General features: G+C 27.4%; 8 protein-coding genes across 8 annotated transcripts in view; 4 read left to right on the top strand and 4 right to left on the bottom strand.

The window, feature by feature from the left end:
* Positions 1–58: 58 nt before the first annotated feature.
* Positions 59–2,099, bottom strand: MKS88_004087 (small nuclear ribonucleoprotein E; the record flags this gene model as incomplete). Its single annotated transcript, XM_067217235.1, has 5 exons — positions 59–393; positions 515–558; positions 1,527–1,651; positions 1,838–1,927; positions 2,052–2,099. The coding sequence occupies 5 exons, from the start codon at positions 2,097–2,099 to the stop codon at positions 59–61; spliced, it is 642 nt and encodes a 213-aa protein (XP_067071684.1).
* Positions 2,100–3,197: 1,098 nt separating this feature from the next.
* On the top strand, positions 3,198–4,244 carry MKS88_004086 (uncharacterized protein; the record flags this gene model as incomplete). Its single annotated transcript, XM_067217234.1, has 1 exon — positions 3,198–4,244. The coding sequence occupies one exon, from the start codon at positions 3,198–3,200 to the stop codon at positions 4,242–4,244; it is 1,047 nt and encodes a 348-aa protein (XP_067071683.1).
* A 975-nt stretch (positions 4,245–5,219) lies between these two features.
* MKS88_004085 (ubiquitin-activating enzyme E1) lies at positions 5,220–6,920 on the top strand (the record flags this gene model as incomplete). The annotated part of the gene is made up of 1 exon (XM_067217233.1): positions 5,220–6,920. One exon carries the CDS (start codon positions 5,220–5,222, stop codon positions 6,918–6,920), a length of 1,701 nt encoding a protein of 566 aa, XP_067071682.1.
* Positions 6,921–8,207: 1,287 nt separating this feature from the next.
* Positions 8,208–11,582, bottom strand: MKS88_004084 (uncharacterized protein; the record flags this gene model as incomplete). Its single annotated transcript, XM_067217231.1, has 1 exon — positions 8,208–11,582. One exon carries the CDS (start codon positions 11,580–11,582, stop codon positions 8,208–8,210), a length of 3,375 nt encoding a protein of 1,124 aa, XP_067071681.1.
* Positions 11,583–15,407: 3,825 nt separating this feature from the next.
* Positions 15,408–16,363, top strand: MKS88_004083 (uncharacterized protein; the record flags this gene model as incomplete). The annotated part of the gene is made up of 2 exons (XM_067217230.1): positions 15,408–16,062; positions 16,263–16,363. The coding sequence occupies 2 exons, from the start codon at positions 15,408–15,410 to the stop codon at positions 16,361–16,363; spliced, it is 756 nt and encodes a 251-aa protein (XP_067071680.1).
* A 90-nt stretch (positions 16,364–16,453) lies between these two features.
* MKS88_004082 (uncharacterized protein) lies at positions 16,454–16,759 on the bottom strand (the record flags this gene model as incomplete). Its single annotated transcript, XM_067217229.1, has 1 exon — positions 16,454–16,759. The coding sequence occupies one exon, from the start codon at positions 16,757–16,759 to the stop codon at positions 16,454–16,456; it is 306 nt and encodes a 101-aa protein (XP_067071679.1).
* A 1,727-nt stretch (positions 16,760–18,486) lies between these two features.
* On the top strand, positions 18,487–19,905 carry MKS88_004081 (N6-adenine-specific methylase; the record flags this gene model as incomplete). Its single annotated transcript, XM_067217228.1, has 1 exon — positions 18,487–19,905. The coding sequence occupies one exon, from the start codon at positions 18,487–18,489 to the stop codon at positions 19,903–19,905; it is 1,419 nt and encodes a 472-aa protein (XP_067071678.1).
* Positions 19,906–20,653: 748 nt separating this feature from the next.
* Positions 20,654–20,706, bottom strand: part of MKS88_004080 (uncharacterized protein) — a gene marked incomplete at both ends in the record, with an annotated part of 744 nt that continues 691 nt past the window's right edge. The window contains one exon of the mRNA XM_067217227.1: positions 20,654–20,706. This exon is cut by the window's right edge and continues 691 nt beyond it. Within this exon, the coding sequence (XP_067071677.1) occupies positions 20,654–20,706 (53 nt within the window).

Below are 20,706 nucleotides of genomic sequence, written 5' to 3'. Positions count from 1 at the left end.
TAGTAATTTAACTTATATAAAATGAGCAAAAAAAATTTATTTCATTTTTGATGACAATTTACAGAACATGTGTGTTGTTATGATATACATGTACAGGGCATGAACAGGTGAAGCATATGTTTTTCTCCTTCACGTTCCATTTCGCGTTCTCCTTCACGTTCCATTTCGCGTTCTCCTTCACGTTCCATTTCGCGTTCTCCTTCACGTTCCATTTCGCGTTCTCCTTCACGTTCCATTTCGCGTTCTCCTTCACGTTCTCTTTCACGCTCTCTTTCACGTTCTCTTTCACGCTCTCTTTCACGTTCTCTTTCACGCTCTCTTTCACGTTCTCTTTCACGCTCTCTTTCACGTTCTCTTTCCCTTTTTCGTTCTTTTTTCTTTCTTTTTCTTTTTCTTTTTTTTTTTTTTTTTTTTGCTTACACGGTTTTAACTCACAAAACTGCTATTTTTTAAAATATATAAATTTATAAACATATATAAAAGTGCAATAATATTATAAAAGCTGCATATTTACCCAAAACAGATGGATCTATAAAATTCTGTTTAACAAGTGATATACTTAAGGCGGTAGCAGAAAAAATGGGGATTTAGTCATTTGTTCCCACTTTTGATAATTAATTTGTTTAAATTTGTTTGCGTAAGTTGGAATTTAAAAGTGGAATTAAAAAACGAATTAAAATATGAACAAAAAATTTGCTAACAGTATTGAGTGAATTAAGAAAGGATTTGTAAATGGGATTGTACAACGAAATGTAAAAGGGGTTGTAAAAGAAACCGTAAAAGGATTTAAAAAAAAAAAAAAAAGAAACTGCCGTATTCTCCTAATAACAGACATAAAGCTACTAATGTTACACACGAATTTACGCTATGCAGATATAGTTTGAATACATCATCATTCAAAAAAAAAAAAGAAAAAAAGGAAAAAAAACAAATTAAATAAATGTATACTACGAAATGTAAGATCAAATATGCACAGTGATAAGCAATTTGCATTCATACATATGGGTTGCTTATACCATACATATTGTTACACATACTATATGTGAATATCTTTTTAAAAGAAAAGTTTACAGGGGAATTATTTAAGTAAAATACCGCAAAAAAGAAAAAAAAAAAAAAAAAAAAAAAAAAAAAAAAAAGATATAATTCGAGACTTTTAACTTTGTTGTTCTTTTTTTCTGTAAATGATAAAACAATAAGGAAAAAGAAATATTAAAAATTTTAATTTGTACTACTAGCATGATATGTAGAAAAAAATGCATTCAAGATATAATTCACATTATAAATGAAAAGAGGTATGCATATTGGCTCAAAAAAAAAAAAAAGGAAATTAAACAACATGCACAGTAGTAAAAAACATAAAATGTACTTACTAAACAATGTGTACAAAAAAAAAAAAAAAAAAATGAGAAAAATGAGGTTTATGCATAATCATACTTGTATATCTGTATTTGTATGAGTATATATGTACATATATATGTTTGTATGTATGTATATGTAATCCATTCATTGTCATGCTTCCTTACGCTTCCATTATTAAGGTTATTGTGTCTCCCTTTAGCAAAATTTTACCTAGCTCTTTTTTTGAATTTTTCTTCACTGAAACTTCTTTTGACTCGTCTAAAACCATGTTCATGTATTCGTCAAAACCCTAAAAAGAAGAAAAGTAAAAGATGGAAATGAGCTACTATATTAAGACGACTAAAAGTGTACAATTTTTTTTTTTTTTTTTATAAGCTGTTTCCATTTTTACATGTACAAAATGATGATATATTGCGAAATGTTAAACACTTTTAAGCACATCATAATTTAAAATTTTTCAAAAAAACTAAATTACCAGTATTTTCCCCTCAATTCTGGTGTCTGGTTTATCATAAAGCCAAATTTGCACAATCGTTTTATTCGTAAAAAACCTAAATATTTGGTTCTTCAAATGAGTGAAAAAGAAGTGAAAAAAAGAAAAAAAAAAAAAAGAGTGTTAAATTGATTAGTAAATTTAAAATATTATTTTTTATTTTTTCCATATATGGATCCTGATCAAAATATCTTACTATGGGTTGGGTCATAATTTTTTGCAACTTCTTATTCGTTGTAGCCATTTTACTTGAAAATATTTGTATTGATATGTCGTTAGGTGAAAAAAAATAGCAATCTATTTAACTACGCGTGGTATAATTAACTATATTTGCTTCTTCGCAGTATATATACAAATAATACATATGTATATATGTATGTTATGTATGTATGTATGTATGTTATGTATGTATGTATGTATGTATGTATGTATGTATGTTATGTATGTATGTATGTATGTATGTATGTATGTATGTATGTATGTATGTATGTATGTATGTATGTATGTATGTATGTATGTATGTATGTATGTATGTATGTATGTATGTATGTATGTATGTATGTATTTTGTTTGGTCTATAACACTACGCATTCAAACTTACAATGAACTATAACACGTGTTGTATGTATTCTTATATATATGTATATAATTACGTATTATGCAAACTGTTTTACGAAGCACAAGTAATTTCTTTGGTTCTTCCTTTTTATAGAAAAAAAGGAAAAATGCGCAAAATTTTAAGGCTCCACAAAATCATAATATAATTTCCTTCTGTTTCTTACATACATACTGAATATATGATATATATATATATATTAATATGGTTTGCGCATAGAGTTGCATATATTAATAATACGCATTTTTTACACTTCTATCATAGTTTATATAAGCATATTTATGAATATTCTTTTACATATATATTTTTGACTATTTTTTACTCATTTTACTCTTTTTACTCTTTTTTTTTTTTTTTTTATCTTCTGACGAATCATTGTTCCTCTTCCTGCATGAACAGTTCAGGAAAAAAAAAAAAAAAAAAAAAAAAAAAAGAAAAATAAGAAATATACTTCAAAAAATAGTGTTTATAGGGCAAAAAAAAAATAGGCTACTCAAAAGAAGCCCCCTCTTCCACATTTAAACCAAATTTGTATAATATGAAAATTTAGATTTTTTGTTTATCCATTTTTACTAAAAGTTTATATAAAAAAAAAAAAAAAAGAGCGAAAAAAGAGTAATTTTATTCCATTTGTAAATTAAAACATAATGAAGAAAAGAAAAGGAGAAAAAAAAAAAAAAAAAAAGAGTATCGAATGAAGAAGAAAACAAAAAATTGCAGAAATACATGAATCAGTTATGGGGGTTTACAACTTCTTCAGGTGATGAAGAAGAGCCAAATGATGAAAATATAAGTAGCGAAATTTTAAATCGTGAAAATATAGATGATGAAAATAACCGCACTACGACCAAATGTACAGGAAAAAGCAAAAGGGGTAATAATGAAAGTAGAAATTATAATAATGATAATGTGCAGGTAAATGTAACAGATGATGAAGTAATAGGAGTAAACGCACTTGGGGACAAGCACAATAAGGACACATTTGACGATAATAACGTTATTTCAAAAAAAAACAAAAATTCCAGACGTGCTGGTAATATAGATGAGGATAGCCACGAAGAAAAAACTATCCTCGAGAAGACTATGAAAAAAAAAAAAAGAGAAAATAAAAAAGGTGGGGATAAACCCATAGAACATATACATAATGTAACAACAACGGATAATAATTTTTTAAGTAGCGAAAAAAATAAACATATTTTGACGTTAAGCCGTGTAGAAAAAAAGAAGGATAACAAGAAAGATACCCACTGTTATGATATCACCACAGATTTTACAAAAAGAAAAGAGGGAAACATAAACCTCAATAAAAACAGCATCATTGGAAGCAGCGTTAGCAATAGAAGAGGCATTATAACGTATACTAAATTTGAAAAAGGCAATGGCAGAGAAGACACTACTGACGAAGAATTGTTAAAGAAACAAAAAATGTATAAAGAAAAAATGAATCTGAAAAAAGATTTTATGGATGCAGTGCATGAAATAAGGAAATTGACGTTACCTCACTTGAACAAATTTCAAAGAAAAAATGTTGAAAATTATCAAATAAAAACATTAGGAGGGAAATTTGACAAAAGTAGAAAAATTCATTATCCTGAACTTATGTGCCGAAAAAAATCCATGAAAAAATATATTAAAAAGAGGAAGGAAAGAGAGAAAATTTTAGGCGTGAAATTTCAGAGTGGCGATTACATTGACATGCAAGATGTCTTTAGAAAAAAAAAAAAAAAACAGAAATATCAAACTGCAGAAATTATTTTGATGAAATTTGGATAAAAATTGCTTAAGGGGGATTATAATAATGTACAGTTGTGTTTTCATTTTGTCGATGTTCTTTGACGTTTCACTCGTCTCGTGTTGTCTCGTTTTTTTTATTTCCATTTCGTGCCAAATTGTGGCATTTTATTCTATTGTTTTTTAATCTTTTTTTTTCCGTTACTCTCAATCCATTTTTACCGTCAAAGGGTTTGTTTTGTTATGCTCATGCACCATTTTATTTTTTGTTACTCCATTCTGAGTTAATTCAAAATATGTTATACCTTCTTTTTTTTTTTTTTTTTTTTTTTTTTTTAATACTTAAAGCGCTTCCCACATTGTTATTATTATCGTTGTTACTGTTACTGCTACTGTTACTGCTACTGTTACTGCTACTGTTACTGCTACTGCTACTGCTACTGCTACTCTTATTGTTACAGTATTATTTTTACATTATTTTAATCATTGTCATTATTTTATTTATTTTTTTTTTTTTAATTTTACGAATAAACAGTAAGTGTAAATGCGATATATATTTTAAACGAACAAATAAAATTAAAAAAATTGGCTTGCTATGTCGTTTGCATGAAGAAGGGGATGGAGGATAAAAAAAAAAAAAAATAAATAAAACATTTGGCTGTAATTATTTTGCGAAAGTTACAGAAACAGAACAGTATACCAACAAGTGGTCTCTTTCCCTAATTTTTGAAAAACGCGGATAGAAGTAACTCCTTTAAATTTTGTCGTATCCTTTAACTCTACCCGACTATAGGGGGAAAAGATGAAATAAGTGCTATGAAATTTGATGGGGAGAAAAAATTTGTACCTAGCTGTTTTGCCTCACAGCACTGTTTGTACATATATACATATATATTTATGCATATGTATATGTATTCATATATATGCATGTACATTTATGTGCATATGAAATTATTGTAATGCACGTGTGCTGTGCACTGGAACAACAGCTTGAGTACATATTTAAAACGACAAAATATGAATGAGCTGGAAAAGTTTAAGAGGCAAATTTCTCTGTGGGGTATTCATCACCAAGAAATTTTAATGAGCAGTTGTATTTGCATGCTAGGTAGTAGTTTCCTTATTTCAGAAGTTGCTAAGGGGTTGATATTAAGTGGTATTAGTAATATCTTAATAGTGGACGATGAACGAATATGTGCAGAAGATTTTAAATTTTACCTGTACTGTTCAGGTGAAATAATAAATGAACATAAATGTAAAATCATAAAAAAAAATTTGATGAATATAAATAAAGAGGCCAAAATTAATTATATTATTGAAAATCCTTTGCATTATTTTTATAATGTCCTATTAAAAAATGATTCGTACGATATTATAATTTGTAATTTATCTGTAAAAGATAATATAATTGTAGAAAAATTATGTACGGAAAATTATAAGAGGGTTATTACTTGTCATGCGAGGGGATTACTAGGTTATTTAAATATTTGTGTAAATAACCACGTATACATGAGTATAGATGATAATAAAAAAGAAGATTTTTATTTGTATTATTACTTATCTATTTCATTATATTATGAATTAAAAAAACATGCACAGAGTGTAGAATATACTTTTTTTCAAGTTAATACTGCATGGAATAAGTTGCTTTTTTTGGTAAAATGTTATCACGATTTTTGCACACAAGAAAAAGACAAGAGTATCAAAAACAATGTAATACAATTTGTAAGAGAAAAATTGAAACTAACAAATGTTCATTTTAACAATATAGACAAAGTAAAATACCTTTTTATCGATTTAATTGAAATTGTGCATTTAATAAAGTCCCTTTTGAAAAACAAGGATAAAATTATAAAAAATAATCATATATGTATATTCTTGGTTGTATATAAAAGTTTTATAAAAAAAAAAAAAAAACTTCCTTATATATACGACCTTATTTTTGAGGAAAACGCTATTAGTACAATTTTGATGAACAGAAAAATTGAAGATAAGGAAGAAATATATCAGCTGATTGAAAAAAAAAAAGAGAAGTACAATTTTAAGAAATTATTTAACATATCTTTTTTTTCCTACTTCTTATCGCATTTTTGTTCCATTGAAAATGTGGTGAATACAAATGAGCTGGGTAAAAACATCACAGGTAGCGAATTTATGTTTTTGGACTTTTCCTACTTGTACTCCTTCGTTTTTAAACATATGCAAGATAATGACCTGAACATGTTCAGAAAAGGAAGCGTTAAAAACTTTCCGCTGCTTTTATATGGCGAGAAGGAGAAGAAAGGAATCTCTGCTTTTGCAAAATGTAACATGTCCAATCGTAGAAAGAGTGGAATACTATTATGTAACAACAAAAGGGATATCTTAAATTTATATAGAAACACCATTTTTAAAAATTCTGATCAAAAGAAAGTAAATAACAATGTAGATAACTCTTTTAATGAATATGCGCATGAGGATTTTCCATTTTTGCACAGCGCAGATGATGAGAAATCACTCCATCGTTTATCTTCATATATAGACGTAAATATAAATATTCTGCTCGAAAAAGTTCAAATTATTAATAATACATTTCTTCATTATAGCAAACACATGAACGTTCATAATAACTGTGCGCAGCTCGTCATATCGGGATTAATAACGCAAGAAGCCATAAAAATATGCTCTCTTTATTTAAAGCCTCACTTAAATTACTTTTTTTTTAAAACGCGCAGTTAATATGTATCCTGTGGAAATAGTTTAAGGAATTAATTGTTATTTTGAAATGCTCTGGCTGCAAATAATTGTGGAAACACTATTAGAGTGCGTAAAGAAGATTAAAATTATTGCATCATATTATGTTTGCCGTTATTTTATTTTTTTTTTAATTTAATTTTTTTTTTTTTTTTCGGGTACTTAATCGGCGAAATTTTTGCTTAAAAAGGAGAGGCAATTTGAAGTCCTTAATTACGGCTAGTCTAATTGAGCAATTTTTTCCGAGCGATTATTTTTGGCAAAAGTATTTTATGGAGTCTTCAACAGGATTCAGTGTATGTGCGTATGTGCGTATGTGCGTATGAGCGTATGTGCGTATGGGCGTATGTGTGTATGGGCGTATGTGTGTATGGGCGTATGTGTGTATGGGCGTATGTGTGTATGAGCGTATGTATGTATGCATGTATGTATGCACGTTTGTATGCATGTATGTATACAGGCGAATATGTAAAGCAAAAACTATGTATTAATTCAAACCCCAATCCCTACTGAACATGTAGTATCAGTGAGTCTTTACTTTCCTCATGGTATTATAAATTCAAAAATTTCCGTGAAAAATGATGTTCATAAATTAGAATAAGACGACGGATATATAAAAAAAAAAAAATAATCCTTTTACGTAAATGGTTTACGTCAAGTTAACTAAATACATAAGAATGGAAAAAAAGAAAAAAAAAGTATAGTAAAGTAATTTTTTAAATAATATATCACACCAACATTATTAGCATGTGATTGTTTGGAGGTTTTTAAAAAAAGTACATAAAAAAGAAAGACGTGAAAATGAGTGATGGACAAATATATACAAGTTGCATAAGGTAAACAATGTTGACAAGGCAAATAAAACTAACAAACTTAAAAAAAGAGATACAAATTAGAAGAGCATAACACTGTTCTATGGGCAATTATCAATATACCAAAACAAAAGAAAGCAAATTTAAAATATAAGGAAAAAAAAAAAAAAAAAAAAAAAGGGAAGTGCAGAAATGCAAAGTTATGCCATGTTGAGAAAAATGTACGCATGGAAGGGGGAAACATAGTTGATTTTTTTTTTTTTTTGAAAAATAATTTTTCCTTCGTCACAGTTGCATATTTTTGGATTTATTTCACACTCTGTCATCTTGTTCTACTTCGTACTTTTTCAAAATTTTACTAATTTTACTAATTTTCCCTCAATTTATTTCATTTTTTTTTTTTTTTTTTTTTTTTTTGTTCGTTCCCCCCCTCACTTTTTTGCTACTTCAAACTGTGCTTTCACCCCGCAGGCACTTGAAGAAACGAATTAGGAATGCTATTTTGGTCATACGACGAATGATGACTTTCCTTTTGACCCTTAACAGTTATATGTATCCCTGGCTCAAAGTGAATACCAGAGTAAAAATAGATTAAAAAGTAAAGAGGGTGTTCATCAAAATTATTTCTTGAGAAGAAGAATTTTGTATTGTTGTTCATAAAGGTAATTAATCCAATATTGAACATTTTTTGAAATGCATCATAATCTGTTTCATCTCCCCAGTGTGTATGACCAAGTCTTGTTCTTTCATAAAAAAAAGCGGATGCTTTTTCTTGAATGGTTTGTGTTTGTATAACTTTATTATCACAAGTAAAATGATAATCATTATTTTTAATTGACCAATAGGATATACAATCTCCATTATGTTTTAATAGTAAACTATTAGTTACTAATCCATCTTTTTTTCTTGTTATTTTTTTATTAAATGTTGTTTCAATTATTATTATGAACAAGTCAGAATTTGCATAATTGTTCTTTGTAAATGGGTTATTTAATTTATTTTTAATATTTTCTAAATTAAAATACGGTAAAATACATCCTACTGAAACTTTATTTTTAAATATATGTGATCCAATTACTTTTGATACTTTGTTCGATCCTAATAAGTTTTTCAGATTTTTTTTTTTTAATTTTTTTAATTCATCATAGGTTAAATTATTAGCTGATAAGGACACAATTTTAAAGAATATTAATTCATACATCCTATATCCATTCTCGTGAACATCCTCTAAAATAGTATCATACTTTTCATCATCGTTAGTATTAGTAGTGTTACTATTTTTATCCTCATCTTGCTCTCCCTCCTTTGAGCTATTCACATCGGTTTCATCATCAGAACTGTTATCTTCAATTGTAAACATGGATTCTCTAGAACTAGATAGAGAATCATCTCCTAGACTATGCATGCTCTCTTCCCCTGACAACTCTTCCACAGTAGTACCCCTTAGTATGGACTGTTTATCTGAATTTTGTAAAATTCCTTTATTCGCATTAGTTTTAAGTTGTATAACTTCCTTTTCATTATTATAACTCTTTCCATCTGGCATATGCGGTATTATAAAACTATGATATTTCGTTTCATTACCTTCTGAACTAATTTCTTCATTATGTACATCCTCATTATCTATATGTTTCTTTTTATACTTATGCTTTTTAGAAATAGACTCTTCATTTGTAGCAGATTCTTCGATAGGGGTCGTACTTTTATTTTCAGAATCCTTCCTTGGGGTATATGTTACTCTAAAAAAATTTTCTTTACCTCTTTTTTTTCCCTTTGTTTCAAGCTCTACTTTATGAAAGGACACTGCTTTTTCCTCTGATGGAGATGATAATACACTGTTCGATGAATTTTTCCTTTTAAACAAGTTCATATCTGTATCACTTTCATTAATACTAGATATAGTGTTCGAGCTGTTCCTAATTCGTTTTTCTGATATAGTACTCTTCAGATGATCAATACGTGAACGAGCATTGGACAAAGGTAGATTTTGCAAGCTATTAAACAACCTAGAGTACATTTCGCCTTGTTCACTCCCCATAGCACTACTCCCTTTACCTCCGTCAACATCGGCACGTCCATTGCTTCCACTGAAGCCACTATTATCTGGGTTTACTTTCTTACCGTCGGCATTATCATCACTGTCATTATCATCATTATTTTCGTTATTGTTGTTGTTCTTGTTCTTGTTGTAGTTGTTACTTCCATCGTTACTTCCATCGTTAAGGTCAACGTTACTTCCATCGTTACTTCCATCGTTACTTCCATCGTTATTGCCATCGTTAAGGTCAACGTTACTTCCATCGTTACTTCCATCGTTACTTCCATCGTTACTTCCATCGTTACTTCCATCGTTACTTCCATCGTTACTGCCGTCGATACTGCCGTCGATACTGCCGTCGTTACTGCTGTCCATACTACCATCGCTGCTGCTTACATATCCGCTACTGCTTCCACTGGGGGAAAGCATATCATGCGGTTGACTGGAATCGGTGTTCCCTGGAGCAGATAGTTGGGGCTTTCCTAATTGCAAATACTTATTCATATAACTTGAGAACATAGAAAAAACGTTTTTACCATTTTGATCAATAAACTTATCTGGTTTCATCATTCTATAAAGTAGATCTTTTTTTAAATAATAATTGGTAAGCTCAAGGTTTATAAGTAAATTTAATTTTTCATTAATATGAAAAGAATTAGTTTCAGAATCTTGTGAATACCCAGGGAAATATTTTATGACAAAAAAAGTGGTTATATACCTCAAATCAGTAACGTTAAAATAGGTATCATTTCTTTTCCTAGCATTTTTAATATACCAAGGGATAAATAAACTTTCTGATACATTTGAATTAATATTAACATTATATGTAGTAATTTCATTTTTTTCTAGAAGATATTGTAAGGATAAAAATAAACAATCACCAGTACCATCTGTCTGAACATGACATAACGTTTCATTATGATTATAGAAATAGTTAACCCAATTTTCAGAAGCAACTTCAAAATTATGTTTATAGCATAAGTTTTTATAATAATGTAATGGCCATTTCATTCTTTTGGTCATTTTAGAAAATAAGGTACTAGATTTTAATGGAGTTATAATTCTTTTTAAAAAGGACCCTTTTGGTTTACGTGATAAAGTACTTTTCTTTTTAATCTGATTAATATTATCTTGTGGTAAATTATTATTAATTTTTAAATTAATACGATTATTATTAGTATCCACTTCACATAATAGAACAATTGGTTCCTTGTTATCTTCAATATTCAATGAAATGGATATTTCGAAGCATTTCTTTAAGCTTGTAAATTGAATTAATTTTTCAAAATATTTAGCATTTTTTTCAACATCATTACTTACCACGTCTTCTAATAAAGTTAATAAATTATCATTTTCAATATAATCTGTTTCATTTAAATTATTATTTTTTTTTTCTTCTGATATTCTTTTAGTTAAATATGCAAAATTTTCTTTTATAAAATTAAATAAAAGTTTTATATTATCATATACATTTTTCTTAAAATTTTCATATAATAAAAATTTTATATTTAAAATACCTATATCTTTTAATACGTCTTTTTTTTTATCCGATTTAAAACATACCATAAACATATTCTGTAACTTCTTTACATTGCTGAAATGTTCTTCACCTAGATATAATTTTTCATTCGACATCTGATATACAACTGTAGATGTCTTTACTGTATTATTGTCAAATATTTTTAAATCATTTCTTTTATTTAAGGACAGTGAAACCACTATATCGTATATACGATTAGGCCATAAAACCACCAGAATTAGTGAATACAAAAAAATCGTTATATTTTTTCTCTTCATTATCGACTCGGCAAGAGAGGAAGAAATGTAAATTGCCCTCAATACGATTTACAACTTGAAAGGGGGTTTTTACTTACACACACACGCGCGCATATATATATGTGTGTATATGTTTAATATGCTTAATATATTCACATACACCCATATATTTTTATTTTTTTCTAAATTGCACAAGCTTCAATATTTCATTTTTTTTTTTTTTTTTTTTACGTCGAAAATTGCACAAAACCGTAAGTGCACTTTTCATACTCTCAGATCTGAGTGGGAAACAAAATTAAAATCATATTTTGAAAGCATAACTTGGGAGAATGGTAAATCGTAAGCAGAAAATATTGAACAGAAAATAATGAGAAGAAAATAATGAACAGAAAATAATGAGCAGAAAATAACAAACAACGAGTAATAGGTAATAAGTAGGTGGTAGTAAATTGTTGGTAATACGTAGATGGTAAAAAATGGTTCGTAATAAATATGAGCTAATACATAACAGCTAATGCATAAATGCTAATAATTCGAAAAAAAAATTTGAAAATATGGCAAATGAAAAAGGCAAATAAAAATGAACACCAAACATAGTGCGACAAAAGCATACAGACACAGCGTAAAAGTGTATATAAACATAGGTTTACAAACACACACGTACGTACATATTTACCTTGTATTTTAAAATGCACGTATTTATATATAGTATGTATATATACGGGTGTACAAAAATAGGTATATATATAAATGCATAGCAGTACACTCCCTGTGTAAGCACAAACTAACAAAAATTAAAAATTAAAAATTAAAAGTTAAAAATTGGAAAATTAAAAAAAAAAAAAAGAAAAAAAAAGAAATAATAAATAATAAACAATAGATAAACAATGAACAATAAACAGTTAACAATAAATAATAAACAATAAACAATAAACAATAAACAGTTAACAATAAATAATAAACAATAAACAATAAACAATAAACAATAAACAATAAACAATAAACAATAAACAATAAACAATAAACAATAAACAATAAACAATAAACATTAAACAATAAACAATAAAGAATAAATAATAAATAATAAATGAAAAAGAAAGATATTAAAAAGAAAAAAAGGAAAAGCGGAAAAAATAGAAGAGCAATAACAAAAAAAGATATAAAGTAAAACATTTAATAGAAATATAATTATTTACTAGCTAAAATTTTTTCGTTATTCTTCGTTACTCTGGTGGTCGAACGAAAAATTTAAACTATAAATAGAAAAGAAATTTCATTCCGTGCACAATGTACTACGTAATATATACATAAACACACATATAAACATACGTATAAACATACGCATAAACATAAGTATAACTTGCATACATATATGTGAATATGAAATAAACTATGTTTCATATTATCCTTTTTTTGGCGTATTGTTCACCAGAAAAAGTAAATTGCGTACCATTTTGAAAAAATAAAATTTCATTACTACTTTTTATCATTGCTACGAACATATTTTAAAGCGATAAAAAAGACTGGTACATGTTGTTAAGTATTGAAATTTTATATATATTCTGAAAATCTGGAAAAATTTTCCCATTTTGAATTTATGCAATAATTTTATTTTGTTCAAAAATATGATCTGTTAATACATTTTGCTAAATAATTATTTAGCGAGCAAAAACAGACACAAATTCGGAATAATGCAGACGTTTTATTATTTTATATATATGGACATATATAAAAGTATTACATGTGTACATGTATAAATATCTAATTTTGTAATATACTTATTTGGGATACACCCCTTTTCTGGTGTAAAAAATATATAGCATTATAACTGTCATTGGACAACAATATGAAGAATAATTTCTTAATTATGCGGTACCTTTACCTTTTTTGAAGAGTTACCTGTTAATTTTTCAGTGTTTCTTACTTTTTTTTTTTTCATCCTTATTTCTTTCTTTCTTCCTTCTTTCTTTTTTTTTTTTTTATTTTATTTTCTTTTCAATTTGGAAAAATTTTTAACTACACTTAAGTATATGCACCTAAGATGAACACAACAGGTGTACATAACTGTTCTTCAAAATGTTCTGCCATTTTATTAAGTTTTAAAACTTAGTAAAGGGGAGAGTACATACATTATCGTACCGATATCTTTGGGATACGTATATAAATATGTGCGTACATGAAAGTATATATGCATGAAAGCATATACACATGAATACATGCACAGTTATATATGTATATGAAAGCACGCACAAAGTTCTGTTTAGGTATGAAGGATGTAAATTTCAAAAAGTTGATCGATAATTCGGTTAAAACGTGTCAACATTTTAAACAAACATTTTGAAAAATTCTCTTAAAATTTTGCACTTCCATTTGAAGAATGAACCTTTAGCTGCACGTTTTCCGATTCCTATTCCACTTACATGCGTATATATGTATACATGTATGTACGTACGCATGTAAGTATGTATATATACATACATGTACATTTTACGGTACATGATAAGCCTGTTAAAAATAGGTACTTTTCACCAAGTACATAATTTCCATTTTGTATACCTGCTACGCTTTTTCATCATTTCGTATAAGGAAAGAATAAATGACCACGTAGGAGCACATATATGTATACATGTGCACACATTTATAGATACATATATATATATATATATATATATATATATATATATATATATATATAAGCGGTTCGTAATAACAAGTGTTAGCATTACGCGTAATAGTGCTTGGACATAAAAATGAACGTAAGGTTTACTACGATGCATTTTATTTTCCTACACATAAGAGAAATAAATAGAAAAAAGCGTAAACTACTAAAAGGTCAATTAAAAAAAAAATAATAAAAATAATGGTATTTATCATATGAACAATGCAGAAAAATGCTAAATGTTATTTACCGTATGGACCATTCAAACTTCTGTTACACCTAAAGAGTCTTATACAGTAGTAATTTGCTGAACTCATTTAAATAGAACAAATACTACAGTAATGCATGGCTGAAATTTTCAAATTAAAATTATAACCTCTTTTCTCTTTCTCTTCCTTTTTGTAATTTCTACTTGGGTGTGGAAGGAGGATATATACGAACACATATACATATGTATATATATGTATATATATATATATATATATATATATATATATATATATATATAAGTACGTACGTATGTACGCATTAGGACTTGTCTTTTTTTTCTTTTTTTTTCTTGGTACTCGCTATTTCTACAGTTAAAATCTGCACGCAAGAAATAGCAGTTGTATGTGCACATACTGCAAAACACTTTTAAGTAAATCCCAACTTGTTTCATCTGTAAATGTTTATGTGCAAACTAGTGCCTATATTTTATTAAGAATGCGTGTATTTTTACAAGCGTATAACCTGCATATGTTATGTGTTTACATATATATACTTACAAATGCGTACTCATATGTTTATACATTCATACATACATGTGAGTATGTAGGACGTAAGCTTATATACGCGTATATATACCTACTTGTAACCCTATTTTTTTTGCGCATATTTATGCAAACAATCTTGCACGAACAAATATGAAATATAACAAAGGAAAACTAATAGAAACTCAAGGATTTGTCTTAAAAGTATAGGTGTTTTTGAAATATTCGTTAAGCTGCTTTTGTTTTCTATTTGGTAATTTTAGACGTCCGCATGTTTACCTTCCCGTAATCGTGAACAATTTAAGCAATATTTAACAATTTATCCCAATTTTTGCATATTTTTTATTTTCTGATTTCCCTTAATTTTATTCCATTTTCTGCCGCTCTTCCGCTTTATCATCGTAAATTTTCCCGTTTTAAAAGAAAAAGAATATAATGAAAAAATTGTACATAATTCTGTGTCTGTGTCTATTCGGTTATATACGGACAAGTGATGCAACAAATGCTGTAAATAAGGTTAAAGGTACTATAAAAACAGTGAAAAAGAAAGTTAACAGATATTCCAAAAGGTATAGAAGATCATTTATGTTAAAAGAAGAAGATGTATTAGGGGACTATCAATTAAAGGCTTATTATTTTTTTGATGATAAATTTGAAAAAGTATTTAAATGGAATTTACTTTATAACTTCTGTAAATCAAATACGTTAAATGTATGTAACTATATTAAATTACGAAAAAAATTTCAAAAAATGTATGAAGATGAATCTTTTTCATTTAAAAAATATTTCTCTGGCATCAATCTAATATTTGAACAGTTTTCTCATAAATATCAAATAAATATATTAAGTATAAGTTTAGAACGTGATAATATGGCTTATATTGAAAATGAGCCAAAAATAACTGAGGTGATTATGGAGTCTCTGGCTAATATAGTAAGTAAGAAAAAATTAAAATATCCTGTGGATGCCCCTACTTGGAAATTAAGTTTTAATTATATTACAGGAATGAAGAAATTAATTATTACTGTGCCGTCACATGTGCCGGGTTTGAATTTTTCCCTTTATTATGTCGTAGTTGCATATAGTCACTGTAAGTTTTTTTTTTTTCTTTTTTTTTTTTTCCCGTACCCTTAATAATTGCAGAAGAAAATGAGACTCCACTTATTTGTTAGTCTGTTTTGTTGCATTGTTGCTTTTCCATATTACCGCTTTGCTGTTTTTTATTTTTTCCTCTTAAAATGTACAAAAAATTCCAATATTCGTGCATTTCCTTTCACTCTTTTTTTTCAGATTATTCCAATTTATTTACAAGTATTGGAGATATATTTCTTAAGTTTAATGGTTCACTTAAAAAACATAATGTTGGATACTTTACGATTGACAAACAGTAAGCACAAAAAAAAAAAAAAAAAAAAAATGTAGTGCTCATTATTTGTGATCTTTTATATAGCTCTTGTACGTTAGTACATCCGGCTCTTCATTTAGTCGCCTCTTCTCGCATGTGTCTGTTTACTATTTCGTTTACTTTTTCGATTACTATTTCGTTTACTTTTTCGATTACTATTTCGTTTACTTTTTCGATTACTATTTCGTTTACTTTTTCGATTACTATTTCGTTTACTTTTTCGATTACTATTTCGTTTACTTTTTCGATTACTATTCCGTTTACTTTTTCGATTACTATTTCGTTTACTTTTTCTTTTACTTTTTCGTATATTTTTGTCATTTCCAAATAACCCCATATACACAAGTGTATACAAATTTACGTTATTTACCAAACTGTGCATTGTCCTAAATGTATCTCATTATACCTTTATCCCCTATTTGTTATAATTTTATAATTCCACATTTCTACATTTCTACATTTCCACATTTCTACATTTCCACATTTCTACATTTCCACATTTCTACATTTCTACATTTCTACATTTCCACATTTCTTCACTTCTCTTTCTTTAATTCCAATTCGTTCAGTAAAAAGGACTCAAAATGAGAAGAAATTTTTGAAGTCCACTCAAAGGATGAGAGACCTATGTGCACAATTATACAAAAGCGAGTTTTTAGGGAAATTTTTTGATCTACCATATTCGAAGAAGACAAGTATATATGTGTAAGCGGTTGTATATGTACACTGGCATACACTCAACTTCAGCATACTGCTTAATAATTATTTTCACTACATTCTTATTATCATATATGTTAACTCTTTATTGTTACATTTACCTTGTGATGTGACTCTCATTATCAATATATGTATTGTTAGCCTTGAGTTAGTATTTTGTTTTAGTTTTTTTTTACATCATATTAGTGGTTCATCTGCTCATCCAACTGCTAATCCAACCGTTTATTCGCTTTATTTCCCTTACGAAGTAGTAAGGGGAAAGCGTTTGTCACAATTCAGATTTTAGTTTTTACTGTTTTTTCTAATTTTTATCCTTAATACTTGTAGAAGTATAAATCGTACACTGGCTCATAAATGCTGCATTCAATTACTTTTTTAATTTACGCGTATTAACTCACGAGGAATAGATAAACAGAAAAAGGCGCATTGTACCTTTAGGGCTATCATTTTTATTTGCTTTCGTTTCTTCCTTTTATTGTTATTCCTGTATTTTACCTCATCGTTTTATCGCTTTTATGCTACCACTTTCATTTCCCCATTTTTATCTTACGTTTATACTTTGACTGCTAATGATTGCTAATGACTGCTTAAGACTGCTAATGACTGCTTAAGACTGCTAATGACTGCTTAAGACTGCTAATGACTGCTTAAGAATGCATATGACTGCTTATGACCGATTATAATTTAGAGCTCATGATTTACGCATATATTTTCCCATTTTCATTTTACATATTTTGCTCATCCTTTTTATGCTTTATTATACAAGTACCATCTTTATTTCATTGATTAATACAATTAAACACTCTGAACATTTTAAGTAAATCATTTTGTCAATTTCGAAAATGATAGCATATACAAAATGGATTTATTGTATACATGTATGTGTACATACATAAATATACACGCATATGTGCACAAGTGAGATATTTTTTTCTTCTCTGTCTCTCGAGTTGTTTTTTTTAAATTGCAGTGACTAAAAAGAAAAAAAAAAAAAGAGAAAAAAAAAGAAAAATATAAAAAAATGGAATTAATAAAATTAATAAATGAATTTTAAAAGGGATGTTTTTGTAGCGCTTCCATTGCATTTTGTGACACAACATTGTAAGAGAATGTTAAAAAAAAAAAAAAAAAAAAAAAAAAAGTGTACAAAAGTGTACAAAAGTGCACAAAAGTGTACAAAAGTGTAGTATAGTGTAGTTTAGCGAACGGAAGCAGATGGAAAATGCAATTTTGGAAGAATAATAAAAACAGATATACTGTAACATATATATATGTATATGTTACAGTATATGTATATGTTACAGTATATGTATATGTTACAGTATATGTATATGTTACAGTATATGTATATGTTACAGTATATGTATATATTACAGTATATGTATATAACAAATGGTCTTTTTAAAATATATTGGTACACTCATTTTTCTATTAATAAGTGTTTTTGTTCTTTTTCCAAATATAAATACAAAAATTTGTTGTGCAAATTATATAAGAAATAATAAGTATACCATTATAAGTAAATTTTATCCACAAGAGAAGAACATTAACACGGTAAAGTATATCAAATATGTGCTTTTTGTAAACAAACCTTTTTTTTGTTTTAGCAAAAACGGTCGTTCTAATATAAAAAATTGGAATCCATTAAATAAGCTCCAAAACGTTGTGACAGTTGAAATAGAGAACTCCTTTTTTTTAGGGGCTTTTTCTAACAACGCCATCGGAGGTAAGAAGTCTATTAAAGGGAACAGCGAAATTGAGAAAAATTTCGAAAGCGATGGAATGACTGCAGAGCGATTAGGGGGTGATGGAATGACTGCAGAGCGATTAGAGGGATATGGGATGACTGCAGAACGACTTGATAGTGATGACATACCTGCCTTAGCATTTGAAGGCGAGAGTGGAGGTAAAATCTGTCGTGATAGGAATGAGAAACAGAACTATGACGAGACAGAAAAGAGTAAAAACAAAATGGAGGTACCAAATAAAAGGGAAAAAAGAATAATGAAAAAGGACTTATATGGAATACCAGAGGAAGAATTAAGTATCCGAAGATTACCAAATAGAAAGATAAAATCTAAATATAAATTTTGTAAAATAAAAAAATATAGAGAAACAATAAATATAAATTATAGAAAAAAAAAAATTTTAAGTATTCATGAAGGAAAGTTTAAAAACAAGAAAATTTTTTCTCCTGACACTTATACAAGACCAATGATGAGTAAGGTAAAAGAATCAATATTTAGCATTTTATCTCACATGAGCTTATTTAGTTGTACTGATATAAACGTAATTGATATATTTAGTGGAAGTGGTAACTTAGGTATTGAATGTATTTCTAGAGGCATTCAAAACATAACTTTTGTAGATTTATCTTTAAATTCTTGTAGAACAATTTATGAAAATTTAAAATTATGTAATATACATCATTTAGATAATAAAATTATTCGATCTGATGCAATAGAATTATTAAATAATCCTTTTAAATTTAATATAGAAGAGAAATTTCACTTAGCATTTTTTACTCCTCCCTATGAACAAATTGTATACAGCAAACTTATACACAGTATTTCAGAAAGTGAATTATTTGATAATGACTGTCTTATATTTATTGAATATCCAAAAGAAATAGAAATGTTACCACACAAGGTTTATAATTTAATTGGTTTAAGAAATAGAAAATTTGGTAGGACCTACTTTGCTTTATATGTTCTGAACAGTACAGGTAAATTTGAGACTTACGAAAGAAAAGACGAATTTTATCCTTTACACTACAATCGTAAGCAGCGCAGGCAGGAGAAATATATTTAACAAGAGAAGAATAGTAAGCAGAGGAAGTAAATTAAATCGTACATAGAGGAAATATATATATATATATATATAGAGAGAGAGAGAGAGAGAAAAAAAAAAAAAAAAAAGTGAATTTTTATTCAAAAAGGGGAAAAGACGTAATGTGTGCACGGAAAAATTGACAAAACGTATTTTAGAGCTATCCTTTTTTTGAAATTTGGTTGAAACATATGTGTCTTTTTCATTTTTTGAAGCATTGAGCAAATGTGCCATATATATTTAGAAGTTTCTCGTATTTTTATTAACTTAAATGTTCAGTCCTCAACATATTTAGCTAGTTATTTATTTACGTGTTTGTTTATTAATAAATTTATCTGTTATTTTATTTATTTGTTAGTTTATTTATATTATTAATTTATTAATTTATTAGTTTATTAGTTTATTAATTTATTAATTTATCAATTTATTATATTTTATTTTATTATTATTTTTTTTTTTTGTTCTATAAGCTTATACAAACAAAAGACAAAACGAACAATAAAAATAATTAAGATGTTTCCAAAAAAAAAATAACATAGCTCGAAAAAAAAAAAAAAAAAAAAAAAAAAAAAAAAAAAAAAAAAAAAAAATAAAAATAAAAAATAAAAATAAAAATAAAAAATAAAATAAAATAAAATAATAATCAAAATAAAAATAAAAATAACCACATTTAAGTCGCAATCATTACGATAATCTGTGCAGACAAAACGATAGTTACTTTGTACATAAATCACTGTAGTAAAATATAATTATTGTATAAAAAATTATGAATTACTTCATTAG

The sequence above is a fragment of the Plasmodium brasilianum genome, chromosome 12 (genome assembly GCF_023973825.1).
Source record: "Plasmodium brasilianum strain Bolivian I chromosome 12, whole genome shotgun sequence".
Lineage (NCBI taxonomy): Eukaryota > Apicomplexa > Aconoidasida > Haemosporida > Plasmodiidae > Plasmodium > Plasmodium brasilianum.
Note: the sequence above shows the minus strand (reverse complement) of the source record. Positions and strands in the feature narration are given on the sequence as shown.